Source organism: Pangasianodon hypophthalmus, chromosome 8 (genome assembly GCF_027358585.1).
Source record: "Pangasianodon hypophthalmus isolate fPanHyp1 chromosome 8, fPanHyp1.pri, whole genome shotgun sequence".
Lineage (NCBI taxonomy): Eukaryota > Metazoa > Chordata > Actinopteri > Siluriformes > Pangasiidae > Pangasianodon > Pangasianodon hypophthalmus.
Window position 1 is genome coordinate 2,468,659 of NC_069717.1, and position 24,788 is coordinate 2,493,446.

At 39.4% G+C, this 24,788-nt stretch overlaps 1 protein-coding gene across 2 annotated transcripts in view; it reads right to left on the reverse strand.

The window, feature by feature from the left end:
* Positions 1-23,566, reverse strand: part of rgl1 (ral guanine nucleotide dissociation stimulator-like 1) — a 39,556-nt gene extending 15,990 nt beyond the window's left edge. The window contains exons 1-2 of one of the 2 annotated variants that reach the window (XM_026928165.3): positions 23,119-23,566; positions 1,521-1,631 (exon numbers count right to left, since the gene is read on the reverse strand). In XM_026928165.3, coding sequence (XP_026783966.1) covers positions 1,521-1,631; positions 23,119-23,253 — 246 coding nt within the window. In that variant the 5' untranslated portion in view covers positions 23,254-23,566. Of the gene's footprint in view, positions 1-1,520; positions 1,632-7,542; positions 7,745-23,118 lie in introns of those variants that run through there. The other variant, XM_026928166.3, reaches the window with a different exon arrangement.
* Between the last annotated feature and the right edge of the window lie 1,222 nt (positions 23,567-24,788).

Here is a 24,788-nt window from a genome sequence, read left to right on the forward strand (position 1 = left end):
TTAAAATTAAAATAAACGTCTCCTTACAGAAAACTTCACCATATCAACGATTACACGTTTTTTTTAAGTCTGTTTATGTGAAGCGTCTGCCGTACACGTCCCTGAGAATGAGCTCTTACTCATTCAGAAATGATAACGTAACAGAACAAGCGCATTAATATACAAAATACAGAAAATGAGTCGTAAAATAGTATGAAATAAAATAGCACGATAATATCAGAAACCTTGATAACAGTTGTAGTGGAAGGAGAATTTAATATCAGCAGGTCTGTACTGTGAATCTCACCGTGTAAAAAAATCAAATTCAGGTTTATAGGATTATCTGTCTGTTATTTTAACCTTCAAATTATTTCCCGTCTCGCTAACACCCCTTTAAAACAACACGAGCGCATAACGGAGGCGTGCTTGGTTTGGATCTTTAGATCAGTCTGGGAAGCGGTGCTTGTACTAAGTGACTGAATTTAATGTTTTTATCTGTCAGTGCTGCTTTACTGGAGGAACAACGAGACCTGTTTCTCACCCAAAGAAAAGTTTTGTCTGCAAAACTGTCTGTGTTTATGTGTGTGTGTGTGAGAGAGCAAGCGAGAGAGAGAGCGAGAGCGAGAGAGAGAGAGATGAAGGGAGGGGGGAAAAGAGCTGATTAGAAGCAGATTGCCGTGTTTCCTGCCTTTCCATCCCTTCATCTCTCTCTCCACGGCTTCTTCAGGGCCACTCTAACCTCATGAAAGCTAAACTTTCCAACACTGTTCAGTCCTGATTTTCACTGTCACTCATATCGATTTTTATTTTTTCTCTGCCTCCCATTTTCTAACCCTAACCTTAATATGAGCTAGTTTTCAAAAGAAAGAGATACTCTCTCATTTGGAAAATAGTTTCAGGCTTTTTTTTTTTTTTCTTGTAGGTTATGAGCTCTCATTGAAATAGCAGTAATATTTTTTCCATAAACATCTAAGGTGCTAATTATTCAAAACCAACAAACCGTTCACGTTGCCTTTCACGTTTAGATGTTCGTTAGTTTTTCCTTGTTAAAGTAGCAGCGCTGCTGAATTCTGGATTCTGATTGGTCAGAAGGTGTTGATCGTTTTTTTTTTTTTAAACAACAGCAGTGCAGTGTGTAAGCTTTGACATGATGAGATTTTCTGGAAGGAGTCTCCAGTGTCAGTGCTTCGTAACAATCAAAGGTGAAGCTGCGTTTTTTTTTTTTTTGTCTTATTAAATTCAAGAGAGAGAAAATTAAAAGAGAGGCTGGTGAGGGAACGCTTGTTTACAGCTCCTATAACGTAAGTAAAAACTTGTTTTGTGGACATTCCACAATGTTAAATGTAACTAGAAATGAAAAAAAAAAAAAAGTATGACAAAAGTTTGCTGTTTTTTTTAATAAACAAAAAATGTGTACTCCTTGACAAATTGCTATGGTGTAAGAGGAATAAAGCACTTCAGGAGGCACTGTTATAATGCTGAAAATAAACTTTTATATATACTCTGTGTGTGTGTGTGTGTGTGTGTGTGTGTTCTCTTACCCCCAGCCATCTTGCTCCTTTGTTGGCCGCCTGTTGGATTTGGACCCTCTTGAGTGTGACGCTGTAAACGGCCCCCTCCTCCACCTCCTCGCCCCAGTCCTGCACCGAGCTCTGCACCGACAGACACCACACACACACACACACACACGCACACACACACAGATAAGCAACATTATGCAACAGGCTTCATGTAAAATGTTATAAATGCAGCAGAGTGATGTAAAAACAGAAGAAGTGCAACATAAGAGAAAAACGAGAACTGTAGAGACGAGATGACATCATAGCAGGCGTGACGTGTCCGATCTGACGGAAACCCCACCCATTCTGCTTTATACACACGGCGGGTGATGGATGTTTAAGGCATCCGACGGACACATTAGAGCCTCTTTAGAGAGAAGGAGAAAGAGATATTGAGGGGAAAAGCGCACTCAGGGCTTCAGTGAGGACAGAGCGAGTGACCTGAAGCGTTTACGTTAAAGCATTCGGCTGCTTGTTGCAGAACCGCTGCACTGCTTTAGCTCGGATCAGCATGCGGTCAGTGCGCTCGGGGTCCATATCATACCGCACATCATCATAACATGTCTACAGGTGTAGTGAGAGATATTTACTGACTCTTTTTCTGAGCATTTATTACTATTATTACTAGCGGTTTAAAGAAAAGCTATTTCTGAATCGGAAAATCGGTCAACAATGAAGGATGGATGACAAAGAATGAGAGAGAGAGAGCAAAAAAAAAGACAGAGAAAAGGGAAGAGAGGTGGAGAGAGGGGAGGAGAGAGTAATAAAGAGAGAGAGAGACAGAGAGAGAAAGAGACCACTAGACAGACAAAGTAATATAGAAATAGCACAAGAGAGACAGACAAAGTAATAGAGAAAGAGACAGAGAGAGAGAGAGAGAGAGAGAGAGAGAAAAAGAGACAAAGAGACAGGCAAAGTAATAGAGAAAGAGACAGAGAGAGAGAGGGCGAGAGAGAGAGAAAAAGAGACAAAGAGACAGGCAAAGTAATAGAGAAAGAGACAGAGAGAGAGAGGGCGAGAGAGAGAGAAAAAGAGACAAGTAATATAGAAACAGAGAGAGAGAGAGAGAGAGAGAGACAAAGTAATATAGAAAAAGAGACAGAGAGAAAAAGTAATATAGAAAGAGAGAGAGAGAGAGAGAGAACGACCCCCGCAACACAACACCAAGTTAAGGAAATGTCAATAAAAAGCAATGTGATTTGCAAAACTTGCAACTTGGCCAAGTTAATAGCAGAAAAAACCTGCAGCTTGTTGCTTTAGCAAGAAACCGGAAATCGCAAAAAGTCCACGTCCCTGATGATGAACCGAATCATAGTGTATCGCATCGTGACTTGTTTAAGTGTATCGTATCGTATACTCGTATCCTGACGTCACAGTACTGAAGTTAGTACTGAAGTGCCACGCCCACTCTCCTCATCAGTGACGTGTGTGTGTGTGTGTGTGTGTGTGGAATATGGAAAAATGGAAATGGAAACACACAACAGTATGACAGGAGCTGGAGAGCAGAAATGAAATGCACACCCTGTTCAATTGTAAAATCTAGTTTTTTTACACATCAGGAGCTCACAGCTCGTCCAATCAGAATCGAGCGTCGAGTCTGCAATCGCCATCTGTTTCCTGTGCAGCTCTGAGAGATAAACACCGGGCTAAACGAGTCACACCGGCCGCGCTGCTAAACAATAGCAGGAGGTGAACACACTCGCAACCCGGAGCCTGCTGAGTCCACAGTACACACACAATACACACACAATACACACCACATACACACACACACACACACACACACACACTATATACACACACAATACACACAATACACACACAATACACACCACACACTCTATACACACACTATACATAAACTACACACTAACATAAAACACACACAATATACACACGCACTCTAAACATACACACACACTATACATAAACTATACACACACTATACATACACACTAACATACACATAATACACACATGCACATACACACACTATATACACACACAATACACACACAATACACACACAATACACACACAATACACACCACACACACTATACACACACTATACATAAACTATACATAAACTATACACACACTATACATACACACTAACATAAAACACACACAATATGCACACATACCACACGCACACAATACACACCATACACACACACTAACATACAACACACGCACCACACACCACCCACACTATACACACACACGCACTCGAAACATACACACACACTATACATAAACTATACACACACTATACATACACACTAACATACACATAATACACACATGCACACACACACACACACACACACTATATACACACACTATATACACACACAATACACACACAATACACACCACCCACACTATACACACACTATACATACACACTAACATACAACACACACAATATACACACACCACACACACACATAATACACACATGCACACACAACACATTATACATACACTTTACACACAATACACACATACTGTACATACACTACACACACACACTATACACACACACACTACACACAACTCGTACTATATTGTGCAAAATTTATTTCACAACGGTTTCTGGGTTACGTCACAAACCACTACTCTGCTAGACAATATCAAAATAGGCCACGCCCCATTATTACCATAGTTACTATTACGACATACTCTTACTTACTAATGAAATTATTATATGGGGTTCGTATGGGTGTATTTATGCTTTTCAAAACAGCAGTAAAGAAATAAATAAAATAAAACAAAATATTCTTAAAATATGCCATATGTATTTGAATTTTTATTTATTTTTAAAATCGGATATTAGAAAAAAAATTCTAATGCGGTCCATTTTTTTAAATAACATTTTTACGTATTAGAATCTCCAAGCTCTATTGGTCGATATTTATATTTATATAGTATAATCTGTAGATATAAAACTATGGGGTGTGATGAAGAGGAGTTACTCTCACCACCCTGAAGTTGACGATTTTCTCATAACAGCACAAAACACTGTACTTTTTATCCATTTCTAGTTACATAAACCGGTAGTTCTTATTCTTGCTTACTTTATAGCAGCTATAAACAGTTGTTTCCTCACCAGCTTCTCTTTCTTCTCTCTCTTCAAGTTAATAAGACAAAAAAAAAAAAAAAGGGCAGCTTGCCATGTTCCAGAGGAACCGCAAAGTGTAACGTCTGAGAACCTAAAGTTACTGACTGTTACAAAGCGCTGACACTGAAGACTCCTTCCATAACTGTTAAATAAACACGTATCTCCTTACAGAGAACTGCACCACATCAGCGATTTTTTAAATCCGTTTATGTGGAGTGTCGTCCATGTGAACGAGCTGTTACTATAGAAACGCTAACGTATCAGAACGAGTGCATTAATATAGACCTGCACTACTGTCAGAGCTGCTGTTACAGAAAATTAATTAACACCTTCTGACCAATCAGAATCCAGAACGTGGTATGAAACGTATAACCAGCACTCATGTGCTTCTTTTGTATCAAAGCCACTGATGCCATGATGCTACAGTAAAAGAAATCCGACTCTGGAGTAATAATCGTTTAATAATTTGCAGGAAGCGGTGACTTTGCAGTTTAAACTCTGCAAACGTTTATCCTAACACTGATAAATAATCATCGTTTAATAATTTGCCTAAACTCCTTAACCTGGATGATATACAGCGTGTTTAATTCTTTCAGATTTAGAACAAAAACACTTGGAGAAATCGATACAGGAAATGAGCAAATTACAGGTTTCTCAATACTCGAAAGTAAAAGCATTACACTTCTAATACGTTCGAGGCTGTTGACATTGTGACTCGCCTGTTTGTAGGATTCGATGCGTCCCGTACAAAGTACCGAGGATTTATAAGTAAAAGTGCTCGTGAATTGTTTGTAGTGTCGTTTTCACGCAGCCTGTTATTAACTCGGCTTTATAACACACTGTAATTTGGTGTTTAAATACTCCGAGGCTTACACTGTAACCTACAATTAAGAGCTGATTCCGTATACGACGAACCGGTGGGAAAAACTTAAGTGCCAAGAAACTCTTTCTGGTCTCTTAGCATCTTAAACACAGCAGAGTTACACAAGAGGCTGGATTTTCTGTAACATACGTGAGTTTTTTCATATTTATGCAGCTTTCTCAAAGTAATAACGCACGTCAACACTTAAGCCGAGTGTATAAGCTATTGCACGGCTTTGGCATGAACGACAGAGTTTAAATAAAAGTCTGTTTGTTTTTAAAAACGTAACAATGAGGAGATGAATAATGTCAGATCCTGATGCTGAAAACCTTAAAACAATGCTAACATTGTGCTAACTGTCAGTTTGAAATTCATATCATTTTAAAACAACTCTTTACAATGCTGTTAAAATGTTCTGAAGCTGTTTGCGACATAAGGAATAAAACACTCCGTGTCACGCTGTAATAGGAAAATAATCAAGGATAGGTTAGTGTGAAGAACTTGAGTTACTGTTACGACACTAACGAGGGTTATTTTCCAATAACAGCACATCCTGATGAGTTTTATTCCTCATATATTCCTCAAATTTTAATTCATTACAGAACAAAATCATCAGATTTTTATCCATTTAATGTTGTGGAACGTCCACGAAACTGATTAGTCCCTGTTATCATCTGTCATAAAGCGCTCACACTGGAGACTCCGTCCATAAATGTCAAAGAAACATGTCCTTACAGCAAAGTCACCATTTTGTTTTTAAATTGGTGTAGCATTAGTGTTAGATCATGAAGAGCGTCTGTGCTACAAGTCCTTGTGTAAGTTGTTATTTTAGAAACATTAACATTTTAGAACGAGTGCATTAATAATATAAACCTGGGATTTTGTGATTTGCCAGAGCTGCTGTTATGGAAAACTAATCAACACCTTCTGACTAATCGAAATCCAGAATTCAAAGGCGCTGTGGTATAAAAATGACTAATATCAAGACGGAAATCTCTTGATCTTGTTTGCGCTTGTTTTCTATCAAATGTTATTTTATCCACTAATAGCAGAAATATATATATATATATGAGTGTCAATTAAACATTTTAAAACTTTTAAGAATCTTTCCAAACCCTATACATACAAAAACAAAGCGCCTCAATTGTTTTAAACACAAAATAAAAATGATCAAATGATGATTATTTGTTTGTTTGTTTGTTTGTTTGTTTGTTATCGTCTGGGATATCGTTCAGTATCGGTATCGCAGTCGATATCACGGTATTGTTCCAACCCTAACAGGACACAAATGCTACACAGGATAGATGTAATGATTCACAAAAATAAAGACAGAAAAAATGCATTTGGAGGGAAAAAAAACACCAAATAACGAAGCTGTAACCCACAAACGCTTATATACAATTCTTTTATGTACTTTTAAGCGCCTCCGTTTTTTTCATCAGGCTTTTTATTTATTTATTTATTTATTTATTTATTTATTTATTTAGATCAGACTCCGCACTTTCCGAAGCGCACACTAGCATACTGAGAAGTATGGGAAACTAGTGCGGTTGCTATAGTTACTTGTGTATTTTGTGTACTAGTTAGTAGTAGTAGTGAAATCAAGCTGGATTTTCATAAGAAAACTGCGCAAACTAACGCGCTTCAGTTCACAAAAATATGTTTTCTAATCGCTTCCTCATCCTCCCGAGTGAAATAACGGTCTCCTAACTCCTCACAAAAGTAGTTTTTTTTAAAAACCCTCGCGGCCATGTTTAAAACGGACAATACATAAACATAAACATAAACACAAACAGCTAACATTTTGCGACAGTTGTGTTACTTGGCAACAATGTTTATTTCAGCTCCACACAGCTCGCGCTCTGTTGTAACTCCATTATCCTTTACTTTTCCTTTATACTCCGTCCCTCTTTTCTTCCCACTCCGTCCCTCCATCCGCCGTCTTTCTCCTCCAAACCATAAGAAAAAAGTGGCAAAACTTTTTAACAGATTAAAAATAAAAAGGTTTAACGTTACCATTTTAGCTTTCCAGGCGAATTTCATGGTGACGTTTTCTCACATCGTATGTTAGCAGCATCAGTGCGTCGCTACGCGGCTAAATCCGGTGGAAAAAACGAAAAAATATGATCGTTGAATCCCTCTTTTCTCCTTCTCTCTCTCTCTCTCTCTCTCTCTCTCTCACTCACACACACTCTCTCAGTCCCGTCCCAGCTCGCTTGTCCCTCTGCCCACTTCCTATTCATCCCATTGTACCAAAAAAAACCACTGCAATGCTGTACACCTCCACCAGAGGGCTAGTCTTCAATAAACCAAAATGCTAACGTTGCTAATCAAATATCTCCCTGACTAACTTAATATTCTACAAATATAATACAAATAAAAAGTATTTTTACAACATCTTATCTCAGTTTAAAGATCCTAAACCAGTCTGTAATCTTGTTACCAAGCACTCCACCGAACACCTCGTCCAAACCTTGTCCTAAATACAGATTTAATCATTTTCTAAACCCTGAAACACATTCAAAATGTTAATGTTGTAATATTTCTGATATGTTGAGTGGTTGTGGTGCTCATGTGTTGCTCTCTGTTTGTTGTGTTTCTGTTATTCCTCTCACTGAGAGGTTAGCGGTTGCTAATCACCGGGGAGCGTTGGTGTTGCTAGCACAGTTACAGACGATTTCAACAATCTCAAACTTAAGGATAACGGCCATGTTTCTCCGTTAAAACCAAAACTAAAAACCGCAAGAGCTTCTTTTTCATTTTCCAGCAACATTTAATGTCATATAAATAAGAGACCCAGTGGAGCAATAGTGGAGATGTTTCACTCGGAGTTTCAGGATGCGATGCAGCTACACATCACAGTTTTGGTTTTAAACTTCTTTTCACTGACATATTGGTCTATTTTCACTTTGGTTAATGGTTTCCGAGATTACCCACAATGCTGTTTGACTACCCGCAGCAGGATTCTATGCTCGCCATCATTTTCAAAGTGTTCGAGCTACAATGTGGGGAAAAAAACATGGACGCCTCCATGTTAGACTTTTGTTAGCATAAATCTAACCAACTAGCTGTGATGAGTGATGTATATTAACCTCCTCAAAACAGTGAACTGTAGAGTCAGTGTTATAGATTTAACAAGCGAATATGTCTATGTTGAATGATCTAAAGCAAATACTTGTATATATACGGTATAACTCATATAAAGTTAAGACATGCTACTGTTGATTTAACGTCACTTGCTGAACTCTGGGTTGAGGAGGCCTTGCTGACATTCCAAGAAGGAATTCCAAATTGAGGGGGATGTTTTCTTTGTTTTTTTCCTAGTCAGAGTTTGTAAATTCAGAGTTACTAGTTTTAGTTGAATGTAGCATTAGCCCTCACATCATTTCTCCCTAATGAGAGCGATGCAGCAGCGCTTTAGTCCTTTAGTCCATCCTGTTCTCTCACCTCCTCATCTGTACACTCTGCCCAAACAAATCAGCTTCCAAAGCTTCAGCTTTCACACTAATATCGCCGTCAATGTCACTGCACTCGTCCAGCTTGGCAGTGGTAGCTCAGTGGTTAAGACTTTGAACGTCTGATTGGAAGGTCATGACTTCAAATCCCAGCACTGCCAAGCTTAGCCCATGAGCAAGGCCCTTAACCCTCAGCTGTATAAATGAGATGAGTGTAAGTCACTCTGGATAATGGTGTCTGTTGAAAACATGGAAGTGGTAGCTCAGTCGTTAAGGCTTTGGAAGTTGGAAAGTTGCGAGTTCAAATCCCAGCGCTGCCAAGCTGCCACCGCTGGACGCTTGAACAAGGCCATTTATGCTCAACTGCTCCGTTATAAGATGTAAGTCGTTCTGGATAATCGCGTCTGCTAAATGCTGTAAATGTAAAATACTTCACTGTACGATTAATTGTCATTGTCAAGCTTGCTAGCAAAATAGCTGACATTGGGTTAATGATTATATTACTGTAAGTAAATAAAATACTTTTTTATTCCAAGCCAAAGAAAAGAAATCAAAATTTAGCAGTGATGTCATATGATCAAGCACATGATTGGCTAACCAAATTAAACTCCGCCCTCGTTGACACAGAAACACCTGTCACTCAGCAAAATTAGGATGTGTGAGGGGAATAGCTCCTTTACGAGCTCAGCTGCACGTGTGTGTGTGTGTGTGTGTGTGTGTGTGTGTGTGTTTGTTTGGGGGTGGGGTGGGGAGTGTATTGTACGATGACATAAGCGTCAGACTTAAGAAACACAATGTAAGGAAGACTTACGTTCAACCTGATTGTTTCAGCAGAGAAACATCCCAAGACAGATGTGATGTGGCACACACACACACACACACACACACACTTGAATGTGTGTGTGTCTTGGCACGCTCCTTTCTCTACCTTACATTACCCACGTCATACCAGCCAAGTGTCGCATGCCCTGCGGATCACACACACCGCCGTGATGTCTGGGTGTGGTGTGTGTGTGTTTGTTTGTGTGAGCATGTGCACGTGTGTGTGTGATCAACAAGGGGCAGTTCAGGGCAGAAAGGTCACTTTAGGGTTGGGGAGGCCCAGGGGAAACCCATGCTCTAGTTCCCAGACCCTCAAAAGGAGAACACACACACACACACACACACACACACACAAACACACACACAGAAGAGTGCTGGGAAAGGTCAGCACTCCTCAGACCCCCTCCAGGGACAGCTGCTCTCTCTCAGAGGGGAGTGATGTCATCACCACGTCCAAAAAAACAAGGCCAGGAGAAATGTCAGGCAAAACGTCTATGAGCCACACACACACACACACACACACACACATACACACGTCAGATTTTTTTAAACTGTTTTTTTTTTGTGTATAGGCATGTGCTAATACTCATTTATATATGATATATAATCACAATATTTTATGCATGATGTTATGATTGTGGACATTGAAAAATATCATCACCTCCCCAATGTCCCGACTTCTACTCAGGAGGAGGTTGCCTAGATAGGCAGCATCTTCAGGCAGCATTAGAAAATAAAATCTGTCTCACTCAGAAGAGAGCTGGAATCTCCAATTATCCAGTATGATCAGTTCCAGCACCAAAAACTCGAACCGGAGCGGAGTTATTTGATTGCTAAAACAACTCAAATTATTTACATTATTAGAAAAAAGACAAAGGCATGAAGACTAGAGTGGGAAGTTTAACCCTAAGTTCACGCTAACAAATCGCGTGTGTCACTTGCAGTTTTTATCTTGTGGGCGTGGCCTGTCCAGTGTTGTTTATTTTGGATAAAAAAATTTATAGCTATGTATAGAGTGCGTAGCTACTTAAACGCAAATTAAATAATGCACAAATCAGTGTGTAATTCGGTTGTTTGATTTATATGTTGTGTGCTTGGTTTCATACTAGCTTTGTTCTCAGATTTGATTAGCAAAGCAAGCTAACTGCACTAGCTACGTACACTCACCAGAGGCACAAACGATCTTTGCTACGTCCATCTTCCTCTGAGCTTTACTTTCTTCATAACGTCTCTATACACATATGATGAGATGAAACCTCCAAGATTTTTCTTCCAAAAGTAAATGGGAACTAATGGCTGGTAAAGCTGTGAGTGGGGAACTGAAGAAACGTCAGACCACACGTGCCATAGGATTAGTCTGAGGAAACATTTGAGCCAATTGTTTGGATTTGTCACTTTAATTAGTCTTATCTAATTTGCATAGAGTTGAGAAAGTCTCAGTTTAACTGTCGCTTTGTGTTGCAATTTAGAAAAACGGACAAATCCAAAAAATCCAGGATCATGTCATAATCTTCAACAATCCATTCAAGCTCCTAATATGCATACAAAGAAGGCCCCTGAACTACTACTACAAATAATAATAATAATAATAATAATAATAATTTCTGTTTACGGCTCATTCCTGGAGTTCATGGAAGTTTCTGGAAAAGTGCTTATTGTGCGATCCGTGTGTGTATTCCTGTAGCCTGACCTCATCCTGACTGAGGCTCTCCAGTAGGTAATCTCACACATTCCAACATATACAGAGATGACGGTGAACACACACACACACACACACACACTTTTTGTGTATAAAAGCATTTCACTAATGGAAACCTGCCAAAAGTCACCACCATGTCAGATCATGTTTTTCAGTCACTGTAAAGATATTCCGTCAGCACAAAAAGAGCATCACACACACACATGCACACACACACACATACACAATGTCAAAAACAGAACAGTGGGGACGCGCCGCTCTGTAGCCAGGTCGGGAGAGAGCCTGCTGCTGTTATTGCTCTTCACCAGAAGGAAACACACACATTCCAGGAAATCTGCCACTTCCTGCCTGCAGCCTCCTGACTCCAGCGAGTCGGAATCGGAGCAGCAGCTGTAGTGTAACGGCCACTGATGACTGTAGAGACATCAGCAAACATACAAAATCACTAAGCAATGACTTCACCATGACAACAGAACAGAGTGTTCGACAATTTACGCTGACTGAAAAAAACGTCAACAAGTTTTCAGTTTTGGGTTTCTAACTGCAGGTGCTGATGACACAACCTCAGAAATTCGCCTGCGTCTCTGTCATATAGAAAGTGAATATATGAGAATACACTGAGAGGACGGTGTCAGTGTCTAATGTTCACAAAATTGTGATTCAATAACAACACAACAAGACGTACAACTAACTCGCCTAAACCTCACAAAAAAAAATGCTGTAGCTTTTATAGTAAACTAAAACTGTAAACTAAAAGCACAACAATGCTGAAAAAGAAATATTATTATAGATTTGAATCAAAACCTACTGAACATAGCAGATTTTCCCTTTTGCTATTCAAACATCATTAAATAAACTAATAAAAATAATAGAAAATAGTCCCAATGATCTGGTGAACAGCTTAACAAAAGATGTGAAAAAAACGTCACGCAACAAATTAGCAAACTTTACAGCATTACTCCAGAGCGCTGCTGAATGCTGGATTCTGATTGGTCAGGAGGTGTGGATGATCAGCAGGTCTGACAGTAGTGCAGGTTTATATTAATGCTCACTTTCTAATACGTTTCTATAGTAACAGCTCATTCACATGCAGGATGCTCCACAGAAAGGGATTTTAAAAATCAAAGTTTTCTGTAAGGAGAAATGTGTTTATTTAACATTTATGGAAGGAGTCTCCAGTTTCAGCACTCTGTAACAGTCAGAGGTAACGCTGTAACCTTTCCCACATCTTCAAGACAGAGGAGTTTACACTTTTCTGCAATAAGCTGTGGTTTTTTTACGACAGAAAAAGAAAGGCTGGTGAGGGAACAGCTCTTTACAGCTGCAATAACGTAAGCGAGAACAGGAACTAACTTCTTTCCACAACATGAAATGTAACTATAAACAGATAGACACTTGGGGACGTGCCGTTATAGGAAAATGATGATGATGATGATTTTCTTATAACAGCACAACACAGAGTGTTTCATTCCTTAGCATACAATCTACCTAACAAAGAATTTGTAAACTAGTTAACAAACACTCGTAAGTCGTTAATTTCGTCTGCGTAATTATATTTTACTGTAGATTTACTGCTGTAAATGACTTGAAATGTCCCAGAATTCATCACTATATTATATGGCAATCCATTGCAAATTCAAAATATGTTATTGTAAAATAATGCTGTAAGAATTAAAGTAATGATTAAGAGTGTAGTAGACCGACATTCTGAGGAGACAGGAAGCAGGTATGAAGCAGGTATGAAGCAGGAAGGTGGCAAAAATTCTTCATAAATGAAGAAATATGAATGGATAATTAGCTTTTAGTTTACTTATTTCTTGCATTTCATTCCCAAACTGTATAGCAGGGCTGTAACATCATGTGCTTTTGTGTACAGGAATCTCTCATCTCTCACCCATAACCATACAGAACCTGCCCTGAATAGATCAGACTGTGGTGGAAAGTAGAAACGAAAGAGTGTGGGTTTGTGACAGAGAAGCTGCATCTCCCCTCTCAGAGTCTCGACAGGAAATAAAAAAGTCTGATCAGAAAGAGAAAGAGAGAGAGAGAGAAGCGCAATGGAAACTCTGTTATTGTGAAATCGTGCGGTTAGAAAAGCCCATGTAAGCATCAGCTGACTGCCTCACACACAGACACACACACACACACACTTATCCACACACACACTTATACACACATACACTCATTTCCCATAAACCTCCAATCATCATTTTTCACCAGTGACGAGCAATGAGTGCATGCGTAGGAGCACAGTGTGTGTACGTGTGTGTGTGTGTGTGTGTGTGTGTGTGTATACACGTAATGTCCACCAGAGGGCAGAACAATCCACATTCACTAGCCAAAGTGAAAACAGAGCCAAAAGAAAGTCGTGCGCTGGGTTTTAGAGCTCAACTGGCAACAATTTCAGCTTTTAAAAAAATATAAATATATAAACAAATAAAAGGTTAGTCAAGCAAAATCATGCTAATTCTTGCTAAATTATGCTAAATCATGTCATCCTCAAGTGTACACAAGAATCCATGAACACAAGCAACAATTAAGATGAGGAAAGAACGTTTTATTTTAAGTACACACTTCATGCAGCTTCATGCCAGGTTCTTTGGAAAGTTCTTGTTTCTAGCTTTCTAAAGGAAAAGGCTTTAAAAGTTCCCCCTAAGAACAAACCTGAGAGGGTGATAAATACATTTTCGACATTTCAAAGTGACAGTCAAACAGCTACAATTTTTCCTCGCAGTAAGTTCACTCAGTCAGCCAGGACGTGTCCGGCGTCGGACGTTTGCTTCTGAAGTAGCTCTGAAGTTCTGGAGCTACAAAGCTACCGAAGCTAACAGGGTAAGTGTCGCTTATAGCCACCAGTTTAGCATCATCGCATAATCACGTCAACAGAGCAGTTTCTAACAATGTGTAACACACTGTTATCTGTAAACATGGACAATTAAAAAAAAACAAAAAAACATTTGCAGCTCCGTCTCGATTAGCTTTCTTCCTTAGTAAATAGACTGATTTCACTCTACAGGTAGGGGGCGTGGTTTACAGTTTGAAGGCGGAGTTATACTTTAGACGAGATTCCGATAATAGTAATTCACACCAAAAAAATGTATGAATGTTTTTTTGTTTATGTACAAAAAGTGAATGACGGATGGATAAACTAGGACTTCAATGACAGACAGACAAACAGACAGACGGACAGAAGGACAGAAGGATGAACCTAAAAGAGATAGAAATCAGCGGAAGGATAAATTTGAACTTAAAAACAAGACAGACAGACAGACAAATACAGATGGATGATGGATGATTTAAAAGACAGGCAGATAGATAGATGGACAGATGGACAGATGAACATGGACTTAAAAGACAGTCAGAAAGACAGACAGATAGATAGATAGATAGATAGATAGAATGATGAACTTTAAAAGACAGTGAGACAGAAAGAAGGACAGAAAAACTTTGACATTAAAAACAGAAAAATAGAAGAATAGACAGACGAATTTGGACTTAAACAGCAGACAGACAGCTAGAAGGAAGGATGAACTTGGACTAAAACAAAAGGCAGACAGAAGGACAGACGAAACTGGACTTAAAAGAGAGATAATTTAGTGACACTCCACACCTGCATCAGACTCAGGTAGGGGGCGTGGCCTAAAGTTTGAAGTTAGAGTTGTAAGTTAGAAGTGATTCTGATTTGAAGAGATTAATGAAATTGTTTCAGTAAATAAAGCCTCGACGTCCTCTGAGACGAGAGTGTGTTGATTTACGCATGCACTTTGTACAATGCTAAACTGGTGGCTGTAGCCTTCTGTTACTTCATTAGCCGTGTAGCTGCAAATAATCTCCGATATGTCCTCACTGTACTGCAAACTCCATTCTTCTGCTGAATCGTTTCTTTAAAAATCTCCGTTTTTGAGAATCAGCAGAAAGTTTGATTCATCAAAATTCCCTCCCCTTTCTATGGAAGAGGAGAACCATGTTCCAACACGAGTCAGCAAAGTCATTTCTTTATAAATACACTATATGACAAATATAAGTATGTGGACAACTGACCATCACACGCATATGTGCAACTTCGCATTCCAGATTTATTCCTCCTTTACCGTTATACAGTAACAGTATATACACTATATACTTATAAAGTAACTCTTCTGGGAAGGCTTTCCACTAGATTTTGGAGCGTGGCTGTGGGGATTTGTGTTCATTCAGCTACATGAGCATTAGTGAGGCCACACACACACACACACACGCACACACACACACAGCCGGAGTGTCTGTGCTGATCAGACATTTTAATCTCTTATCTAGTGAACGGAGTTGGACCCTCGCCACGTTAGCTGAGATTTTGCGAATCAGTTAGATAAACCAGGGCACATGAAAGGGATCAGAGAGAGACAGAGAGACAGAGAAAGGCAGAGAGATAGATACACAGAGAGAGAGAGAGAGAGAGAGAGCAGAGAGAGAGAGAGAGAGAGAGAGCAGAGAGAAAGAGACAGCGAGAGAGAGAGAGAGACAGTGAGAGAGAGAGACAGTGAGAGAGAGAGAGAGAGACACACACACACACACACATAGTTGGTTCTTCCTCACAGAGATTAATGAATTTCTAGCCTAGTTGTAGTTACACCGTGTTGTTGTAGTTACACTGTAGTTACGCTGTAATTTACCTTCGGATACAGTGTTTAAACCTGACACTCGTGTTTAAAGTGACCGGTTAGTAGTGCTGTATGAAGAGGACACTTTTCTCTCAATGTACTCAAATTTACAGATCACAAATGAAATTTTTCTAATTTTTTTCATTCTTCTTTGGATAAAAATGAAATGACTGCCTTTAAAACCCACCATCAATTATAAAGAAGTGTCCTGTCCAAAGTTAAATTTAATCTTGACAAATTAGCTAGTTAAATTAGCTAGCTAGTTGCGTTTTGCAAATCCGCTTGTTAAATGAGCTAGCTAGTTACGTTTTGTAAATTATTTGGTTAAATTATCTAGATACTTCAAATCAGTTTGTTAATTAGCTAGTTAAGTTTTGCAAGTCAGCTTGCTAAATTAGTTAGCTGGTTACATTTTGCAAATCAGCTAGTTCAAATAACTAGTTAGATAAGTTTGCAAAGCAGCTGGTTAAATTATCTACCTGGTAATGCTTTGTAAATTATTTTTTAAGATTAGCTAGCTAGTTACGATTTGCAAATCAGCTACATAAATTAGCTAGCTAGTTAAGTTTTCTTTTCACTGCTATTATCTCATTGCTTGAATACTTGTGTAATTAAGCTTTAGTTTACTAGCAAGCCAAGTTCTAGGTGTGTATTTGTATTTGTATTGTAATATTTTCCTTACGACTGATTTCTTAGTGAACTACCTATTTGTGCAGGACCAGGAATGATAATATTTACTTTTTACTCTTGAATACTTGCATGTATTTGAATGTAGATACTTTTTTACTTTTACTCAAACTGATTAGTTACTTTTAATTGCGTAAGATTTTGACCCAGTACCCGCTCTTTTACTTCAGTGCACTTTCACTGTACTTTGTCCACCTCCGTCAGTGACACACCTGTGCAGCAAGTCATCAGTAAACATCGCCGCTTTAAAGACAAGGTCACTTTCAGCTAATATGCTTGGCTTCGAGTCCTCAGTCCCCCTTGAAGCTTCGTTATGAGGAGAAGAAAAGAGGAAGCGTAATTAAAGTAATGAAAAGAAACCGAATACCACAGAAAGGCTTCTCTGATTATTATATATTTTTCAAAAAGCTGAAATGAAACTGCACCGTGCTGCAGCACTGCAAAAGCCCAAGCTCAACACTTCCTTACTAAACCTCAAGCCAGCTATGGAATATTTATACACAGTCCATCTGTCCTTTAACTTATCACATGATTAAAGCCTCGCTAAAATTTAAACACAAACCTGTAATAGACGTTTATTTTCTCTTGAAATAAAGCAAAATACATAGTGTTTTATTGCAAGACCAAGTTCTATAAAATGAGTCTTACGTGCAAGAGATTAATGGGTAAAACTCATCATTTTTTATATTACATTCAATTTTTTTTTAATGGATTGACAACATGTAGCACAATATTCATAAGTGAAATCATATGGAAAATGCTGCTGCTCCAGCAAATAATTAAAATTTTACTAAAGCTATTGTTTTCTTTAGTGATTTTATTTGGTGTAATGTCTTCCTCATAAACATAAACACATAAATGCATAAACTCGTCTGTCCTGAAGATGTCGGAAAACTTAAAGCTTCACCTCTGACTGTTACAAAGTGCTGACACTGGAGACTCCTTCCATCGCCTTACAGAAAATTTCACCATATCAATGATTATACGTGTTTTTTTTAACCCATTTATACGTATCATACACCATACACGTCCCTGTGAATGAGCTGTTACTATAGAAACGACAATGAATTCGAAAATAACACTCAAACCAAAAGCTAAACTCACATGGCCTACAGCTAACGTAGCTAACTTAACACAATTTTGTTACCACTCGGGAAAAGAAATGTCATATGCATATGCAGTGATTTCCAGATTCCTGATAATCGAGCCTCGTTCCAAAACATATGAATGAATCACAGAAACAGTGATTCAAAAAGTCGGCAATGACTCAAAGAGCGAGAGAATAAAAAGCAGCAGAGAGTGTCACTTTCAAAAAAAAAAACTTCTCACTTCTTTTTGCGGAAAAACAGGAAGAGCAGCAGATGTGAAAAATGCTTCATCTGCAACTCCTAAATGGAGAGTAAATTCAGAGTCGGAGCACGCGCTCGTGCCACGGAGTTGACGCCTGACCCGCAGAGCTGGCTGGATTGCACCACGTCGCTCTTTATTAGAGTTCACTGACCTCCGATAAAGGCTTGTTAGCATACAGAGGAGCATGAAGAGCAGCCTGCTGTGCTGGAGCTGAGATACAGGAAGGACGTATCCGTCGTTTATTGCGACTCGAGCCTTCGTTAAGGGCTGGACTTTGGTCCAACAGCATCATCCATGCCACGAAAAAAAAAACCCACAGGGCCATTAAGCAGCACGGAGGTGCAATCACGGTTTTATGAGCCAACAGGCTGCATGACTCGGTTGTGGAGGAGAACGAAGGACACGAGGTGGCGGAGGAGTGTGTGATGAAGCGGTTAAACATGTCAGAGAACAAGCCATGATTTAATGATGGTGGTTTGGGAGAAACGAAGAGAAAGGAAGGGCAGAGTTGCGATAAATGAGATTTATGTGGAAGAGGTTAGAGCCCTGAGTCTCCCACCTACTCACACTGATAAGCAAGAACCTGAGAGCTGATAGACTCGCAGTGTGTGTGTGTACATGTATTTAGCACTTTGTGAGGACCAAATGTGCTCACAATGTCCTCACAAATCACCCGGTCCTAAAAATAAACGGGTTAAAGAACCAAAAGGTTTCCTAAAATCTTGTATGTATAGAGTTAATTAGTTACAATAAACATTACGGCAATGGAAAGTCCTCATGAAGACAGAAAAACCAACATGTGTTTGTGTGTCAGTGCTCATGCAGATCTGTGCAATTTCGCACTTTGTGTTAATCCGTGACGTAGGTGGAATATGAGTGTGTGTGCGGGTGTGTGTTGCAAATGTGAAACTTGGCGCTATGTCCCTGCTCAAACAAAAAAGAAAAAAAGTCTTCCTAATGGAAATTGGCTGTTTGGTTTACAGCAGAGTCTGATGGGTTTAATGGTTTCTGAGGAGAGTTTTATCCCACAGCACTGTTGGATTCTGGATTCTGATTGGTCAGAAGGTGTTGATTAATTTTCTTTAACAGCAGCTCTGACAGTCGTGCAGCTGCAAATCACAGGTTTATATTAATGATCATTTCTATAGTAACAGCTCATTCACAGGGATTTGTACAGCAGATGAGCCACATAAACAGGTTTTTAAAAAAAAAAAAAAGTGTATAATTGAATAACTGATGTGGTGAAGTTTTCTGTAAGGAGAAATGTGTTTATTTACCATGTATGGAAGGAGTCTCCAGTGTCAGCGCTTTGTAACAGTCAGAGGGGAAACTATAACTCTAAGTGTTTCAACATTTTAAAGACAGAGGAGTTTACACTTTGCGCTCGTGCACTTCGGTGCTTCGTGTTCTGTTTTTTTAAGTGTGTATGTGTGTGTGTGTGCTCTCTTTGCTGAAAGAACAATAGCTGGAAGGGGAGCACAGTGTGAGGAAGAGCACTAACCTCGAGTACCAGATAAGAGAGAAGGGGGGTTTCTCTCTCTCTCTCTCTCTCTCTCTCTCTCTCTCTCTCTCTTCCACTCCTCATCAGCACTTTATCACTACGTTGTGGAAGTCTCAGAGGTTTCGGACATTTACACACATCCCACACTGGGACCAAATGCTGGTCAAATTCGTCCCTCTGATCATTTAAAATCACTTTTTTCACCAGATTGTGATCTGTTTATGGTTTGTCCATGGAAAGCTCCAGAAACATGCTGTAGTTCACACAAATCATGGCTAGGTTTCAGGTCGTTAGCTTGAAAAGACAGAATGGGCAGAAATGAGGATAAAAAAGAAAAATGAACAGAATTGAAGCACAAAGAATCACTCTGACACAACTCAAACACTTTTCACTATCTGTCCAAGCTTTCTTATCCTCCCCACACACACGCGCGCATACACACACACACACACACACACACACACACAGAGTCATGCACTTTCTCTTGCTGCATCATCATATCCATCCGTTCCTAACAGAGATTTCACACTGTGGTGCAATAACTGCTTTCTTTTTAATCTATTTACCAGAAATCATGATGCTGGTTGTTCTGAATGAGCGCGTCTGCAGTGAGTCAGCATCAGCCTGAGTACAATAAAAATACACTTTATTCCATTTCTGTTTTTATAGTCCGACTAATGAAACATATGTAAGGAACCCTCAGTGTCATGCTGTTAGAGTAAAACAATCAACAACGGCGTGGTGTGATGAAGCGGCGTTACTGTGACCACCACAAAGTTGCCATTAAAACACACATTGTCATGCTGCCATGTTACCGAGCGTAAACTCCTCTGTCCTGTTTACTGATGGAACAGAGACTGTTACAGCTTTACTTTTGACACTAGCGACTCCTTCCTAGTGTTTCCTCAGAGAAAACTTCATCTAATTTATAATACAAATACAATTAAACACCAATCAGCTACGCCGGTGTTCAGTATTATTATACCACAGTGCAGACGAATTCTCCAATCTGATTGGTCAGAAGGTGTGCATTCCTTATTTTGTATAACAGCACAACTTGGAAACTAGTTCTCTCTCTAACATGAACGCTAGGTTTTTATATTAAAGTGCTCGTTATATTAAGAAGTTGTCGTTTCTATAGTAACAGCTCTTTCACAGGGCCACGTACGGTGGACGCTCCACATAATCTAAGGCAAATAATAGACAGATGTAAGTAATGTGTTGTTGTTTAACAAAGACAAACATATGATCGATGATGTGGTGACGTTTTTTTTTGATAGGAGATGTTTATTTAACATTTTTGGAAGGAGTCTCCTGTGTCAGCACTTCGTAGCAGATGAGGAGATTACGCTTTCTAGGCTGAGAGAGAGAGAGAGAGCACAGCTAAAACATAAGTAAGAACAGGAACTAACTTGTCTCTCGGATGTTCCACAACATTAAATCTAACTATAAACGTTAAAATGTGTGACCTGTTGTTCATTGTAAATTAAAAATTTAATTTAAATCTTTAAATTAAATCTATTAATTAAACAACACACTCCAGACCATGATGTTATACGAAAACAATGCACATTGCATCATATAAACACATGATCTGAAGTGTGTTATTCCTTACTTATACTGTATATTTTCGTAACATCTACACTATATGGCCAAAAGTATGTGCCCCCCTGACCATCACACCCATATGCGGTTCTTCCCCAAACTGTTTCCACAAAGTCGGAAGCACACAACTGTATAGAATGTCTTACAGTTTCCCTTCACTGGAACTAAGAGGCTCAAACCTGTTCCAGCATGACAATGCCCCTGTGCACAAAGCGAGCTCCATGAAGACATGGTGTGTGAAGGTTGGAGTGGAAGAACTCGAGTGACCTGCACAGAGCCCTGACCTCAACCCCACTGAACACCTTTGGGATGAACTGGAACACCGACTGAACCCCAGACCTCCTCGACATCCCAACATCAGCGCCTGACCTCACTAATGCTCTTGTAGCTGAATGAACACAAATCCCCACAGCCACGCTCCAACATCTAGTGGAAAGCTTCCCAGAAGAGTGGAGCTTATTATAACAGCAAACACAGGGGAATAAATCTGGAATGCAATGTTCAGCAAACACATGTAAGTGTGATGGTCAGGTGTCCACATACTATTGGCCGTATAATCACAACTCTGATGAGTATGATGGTTATATATGAGTATGATGGTTTACTGTAATAAGGGAATCTGAAATATATTATTATACAAGCGTGAATGAAAGGGCAAATGAAAACCTTTTTTTTTTTTTAATTTTGCATTGTTAATTGCAAATAGGTATCACAAAAGTATAGCATAATTTCATTTTTTTAATAACGTGTACTCCCAGCCTTAGCCTTTGTAAGTCACTTTATCTTTTTTATCCTCTGAACAGCTTTTGGTCGCTGTCCATTATACAATTTTAAGTTTTTCATTTAACTCGTCCCTGTTCTATTAACTCTACATCTATAATGATGTACATGACATCACATAACATGTTACATACATGTGCAGTGTGTTGGGGTCAGAACACACCATTCTGCTGTTCTAGGCAAAACACAGCTGTGCTGATTAATTAAATTGGCAAGAACATAACTAATAGAGACCAACACACAAGAAATTCATTATTTCCAGCATTTAGAGTGCTCACATTTTCAATGCTCGGCTAAACTGTAAATTATGCAACACATTAGAGGCCTGCAAAGATTTCTGATAACACAAATACCACAAATCCTAATAACCTGGCTAACAGCCTGATAATCACAATGGAAAATCAGGCAGTGTGTGTGTCACTTCCTTCATGTAGACAACAAAATATGGAAAACGAATTACATTAAAACATGTAAACATTCGACTGCATTAGTTGTTGAAAAAAAATCACTTTTGGCCGCTTTAAACTGATTTAAATGGATTGAAAAATGCGCTAAAGAGGATCTCAGTGATTTCAAGATGAAATGCCTGAGTCAACACCAGTTTCACACAAGTGTACCACACACACACACACACACTCGTCCATCCTGGATGCAGGACTCGCATTAAACACATACGATGTGTTTCCATCCAGATGTTCGCACGTCATCGAGACATGGGTACACGCTTGATCAAATTGTAAACATTTGTAGGGGTTTTCTTGACATTTTGATCTCTTGAGAAACAGGTGGATAGAAATCCCACACACACACACACACACACACATACACACACACACCAGATGTCCATCCTGGATGCAGGATTCCACGTTTCCATCCATATGTTCACACTTCATAGAGACGTGGTTACACACTCGATGAGTCTTGTTAGACAAAAAAAAAATGTGTAGAGGTTTTCTTGACATTTTGATGAGAGAAGCAGGTAGGTGGAAATCACACACACACAGAGAGAGAGAGAGAGAGAGAGAGAGAGAGAGAGAGAGAGAGAGAACTGACCCAGTGTCGAGGGCTGCTGTCGGGCGATCGTGGTTGGTATCTCTGCAGTGCCACTCCTCCGTCAGTGTCCAGCTCCAGGCAGAGGGGCAGCGGTGGCCACGGGAGCAGAGACGCCAGGGGGTAGTGAGAGATCATGATGCCCCTCCTGTCTCTCCTGATTTCCACTCAAACACTGTGTGTGTGCTAAGAAGAATAGAACAGCTCGAAGCGTGCAGCCATGATCCAGTCCGGATGATGAAGATGATGAGGCTGATGATGAAGGTCCAGGTTTCTGGTGACTCTCTGTGGATTTTTCCAGCTGCAGTCTGACCCTGTGCCAGTGTTTTCCCGGTTCTCTCGTGTAGCTGCGGCTCAGCGTGAGATGAACTCCGCTCTACACACACACTCACACGCGCACACACACACACACACACACACACTTTCTCTCTGTCTCTCTCATGTGAGAGAAGCTTGGCTCTCAACTCTGACCACATGAGTGATTAAACCCTATTGTGTCTCAGACTCCGCCTCTGTTTAGAAGCGGGGGAGGGGCTTAAAAAAACTCAGCCTTCGCACTAATTACAGAGAGAACACGACAAACAAAAAGAGTGAGAGAGAGAAAGACAGAGAGAGAGAGAGAGAGAGAGAGAGAGAGAGACAGACACAGTGTGTATGAAAGAGAAAGCAAGAAACAGGACAAAAGGGAACGCTGAGACTATTCATCTGAGAGAAAATGAGAGGATTAAGGATTTAAACTAACAAGCAGTTCCAAAGCCACTTCTTAGCCAAAAAGTTCTTGAGTAAAATAGTGATCGAAATATGCATCTTAAAGCAGCGATCAGCAAACCTTTAAAGAAACATCTTAAAGCAGCGATCACCAAATATCTTAAAGCAGCGATCACTAAATATCTTAAAGCAGTGATCACTGAATATCTTTAAGCAGCATTCACTAAATATCTTATGGAAGTGATCACCAAACCTCTTAAAGCAGCGTTCAATAAATATCTTAAAGCAGCGAACATTAAACCTCTTAATGCAGCAATCACTAAGTATCTTAAAGCAGCATTCACTAAATATCTTAAAGCGGCGATCACCAAACCTCTTAAAGCATCAGTCAATAAATATCTTAAAGCAGTGATCACCAAACCTTTTAAAGCAGCGATCACTAAATATCTTAAAGCAACATTCACTAAATATCTTAAAGCAGCTATCACCAAACCTCTTAAAGCATCAATCAATAAATATCTTAAAGCAGCGATCACTAAATCTCGTAAAGCAGCGATCACTAAATCTCGTAAAGCAGTGATCACTAAACATCTTAAAACAGTGATCACCAAAACTCTTCAAGCAGCGATCACTAAATATCTTAAAGCAGCAATCACTAAGTATCTTAAAGCAGCATTCAGTAAAAATATCTTAAAGCAGCGATCACCAAACCTCTTAAAGCATCAATCAATAAATATCTTAAAGCAGTGATCACCAAACCTCTTAAAGCAGCGATCACTAAACATCTTAAAGCAACATTCACTAAATATCTTGAAGCAGCGATCACCAAACCTCTTAAAGCATCAATCAATAAATATCTTAAAGCAGCGATCACTAAATATCTTAAAGCAACATTCACTAAATATCTTAAAGCAGCGATCACCAAACCTCTTAAAGCATGAATCAATAAATATCTTAAAGCAGCG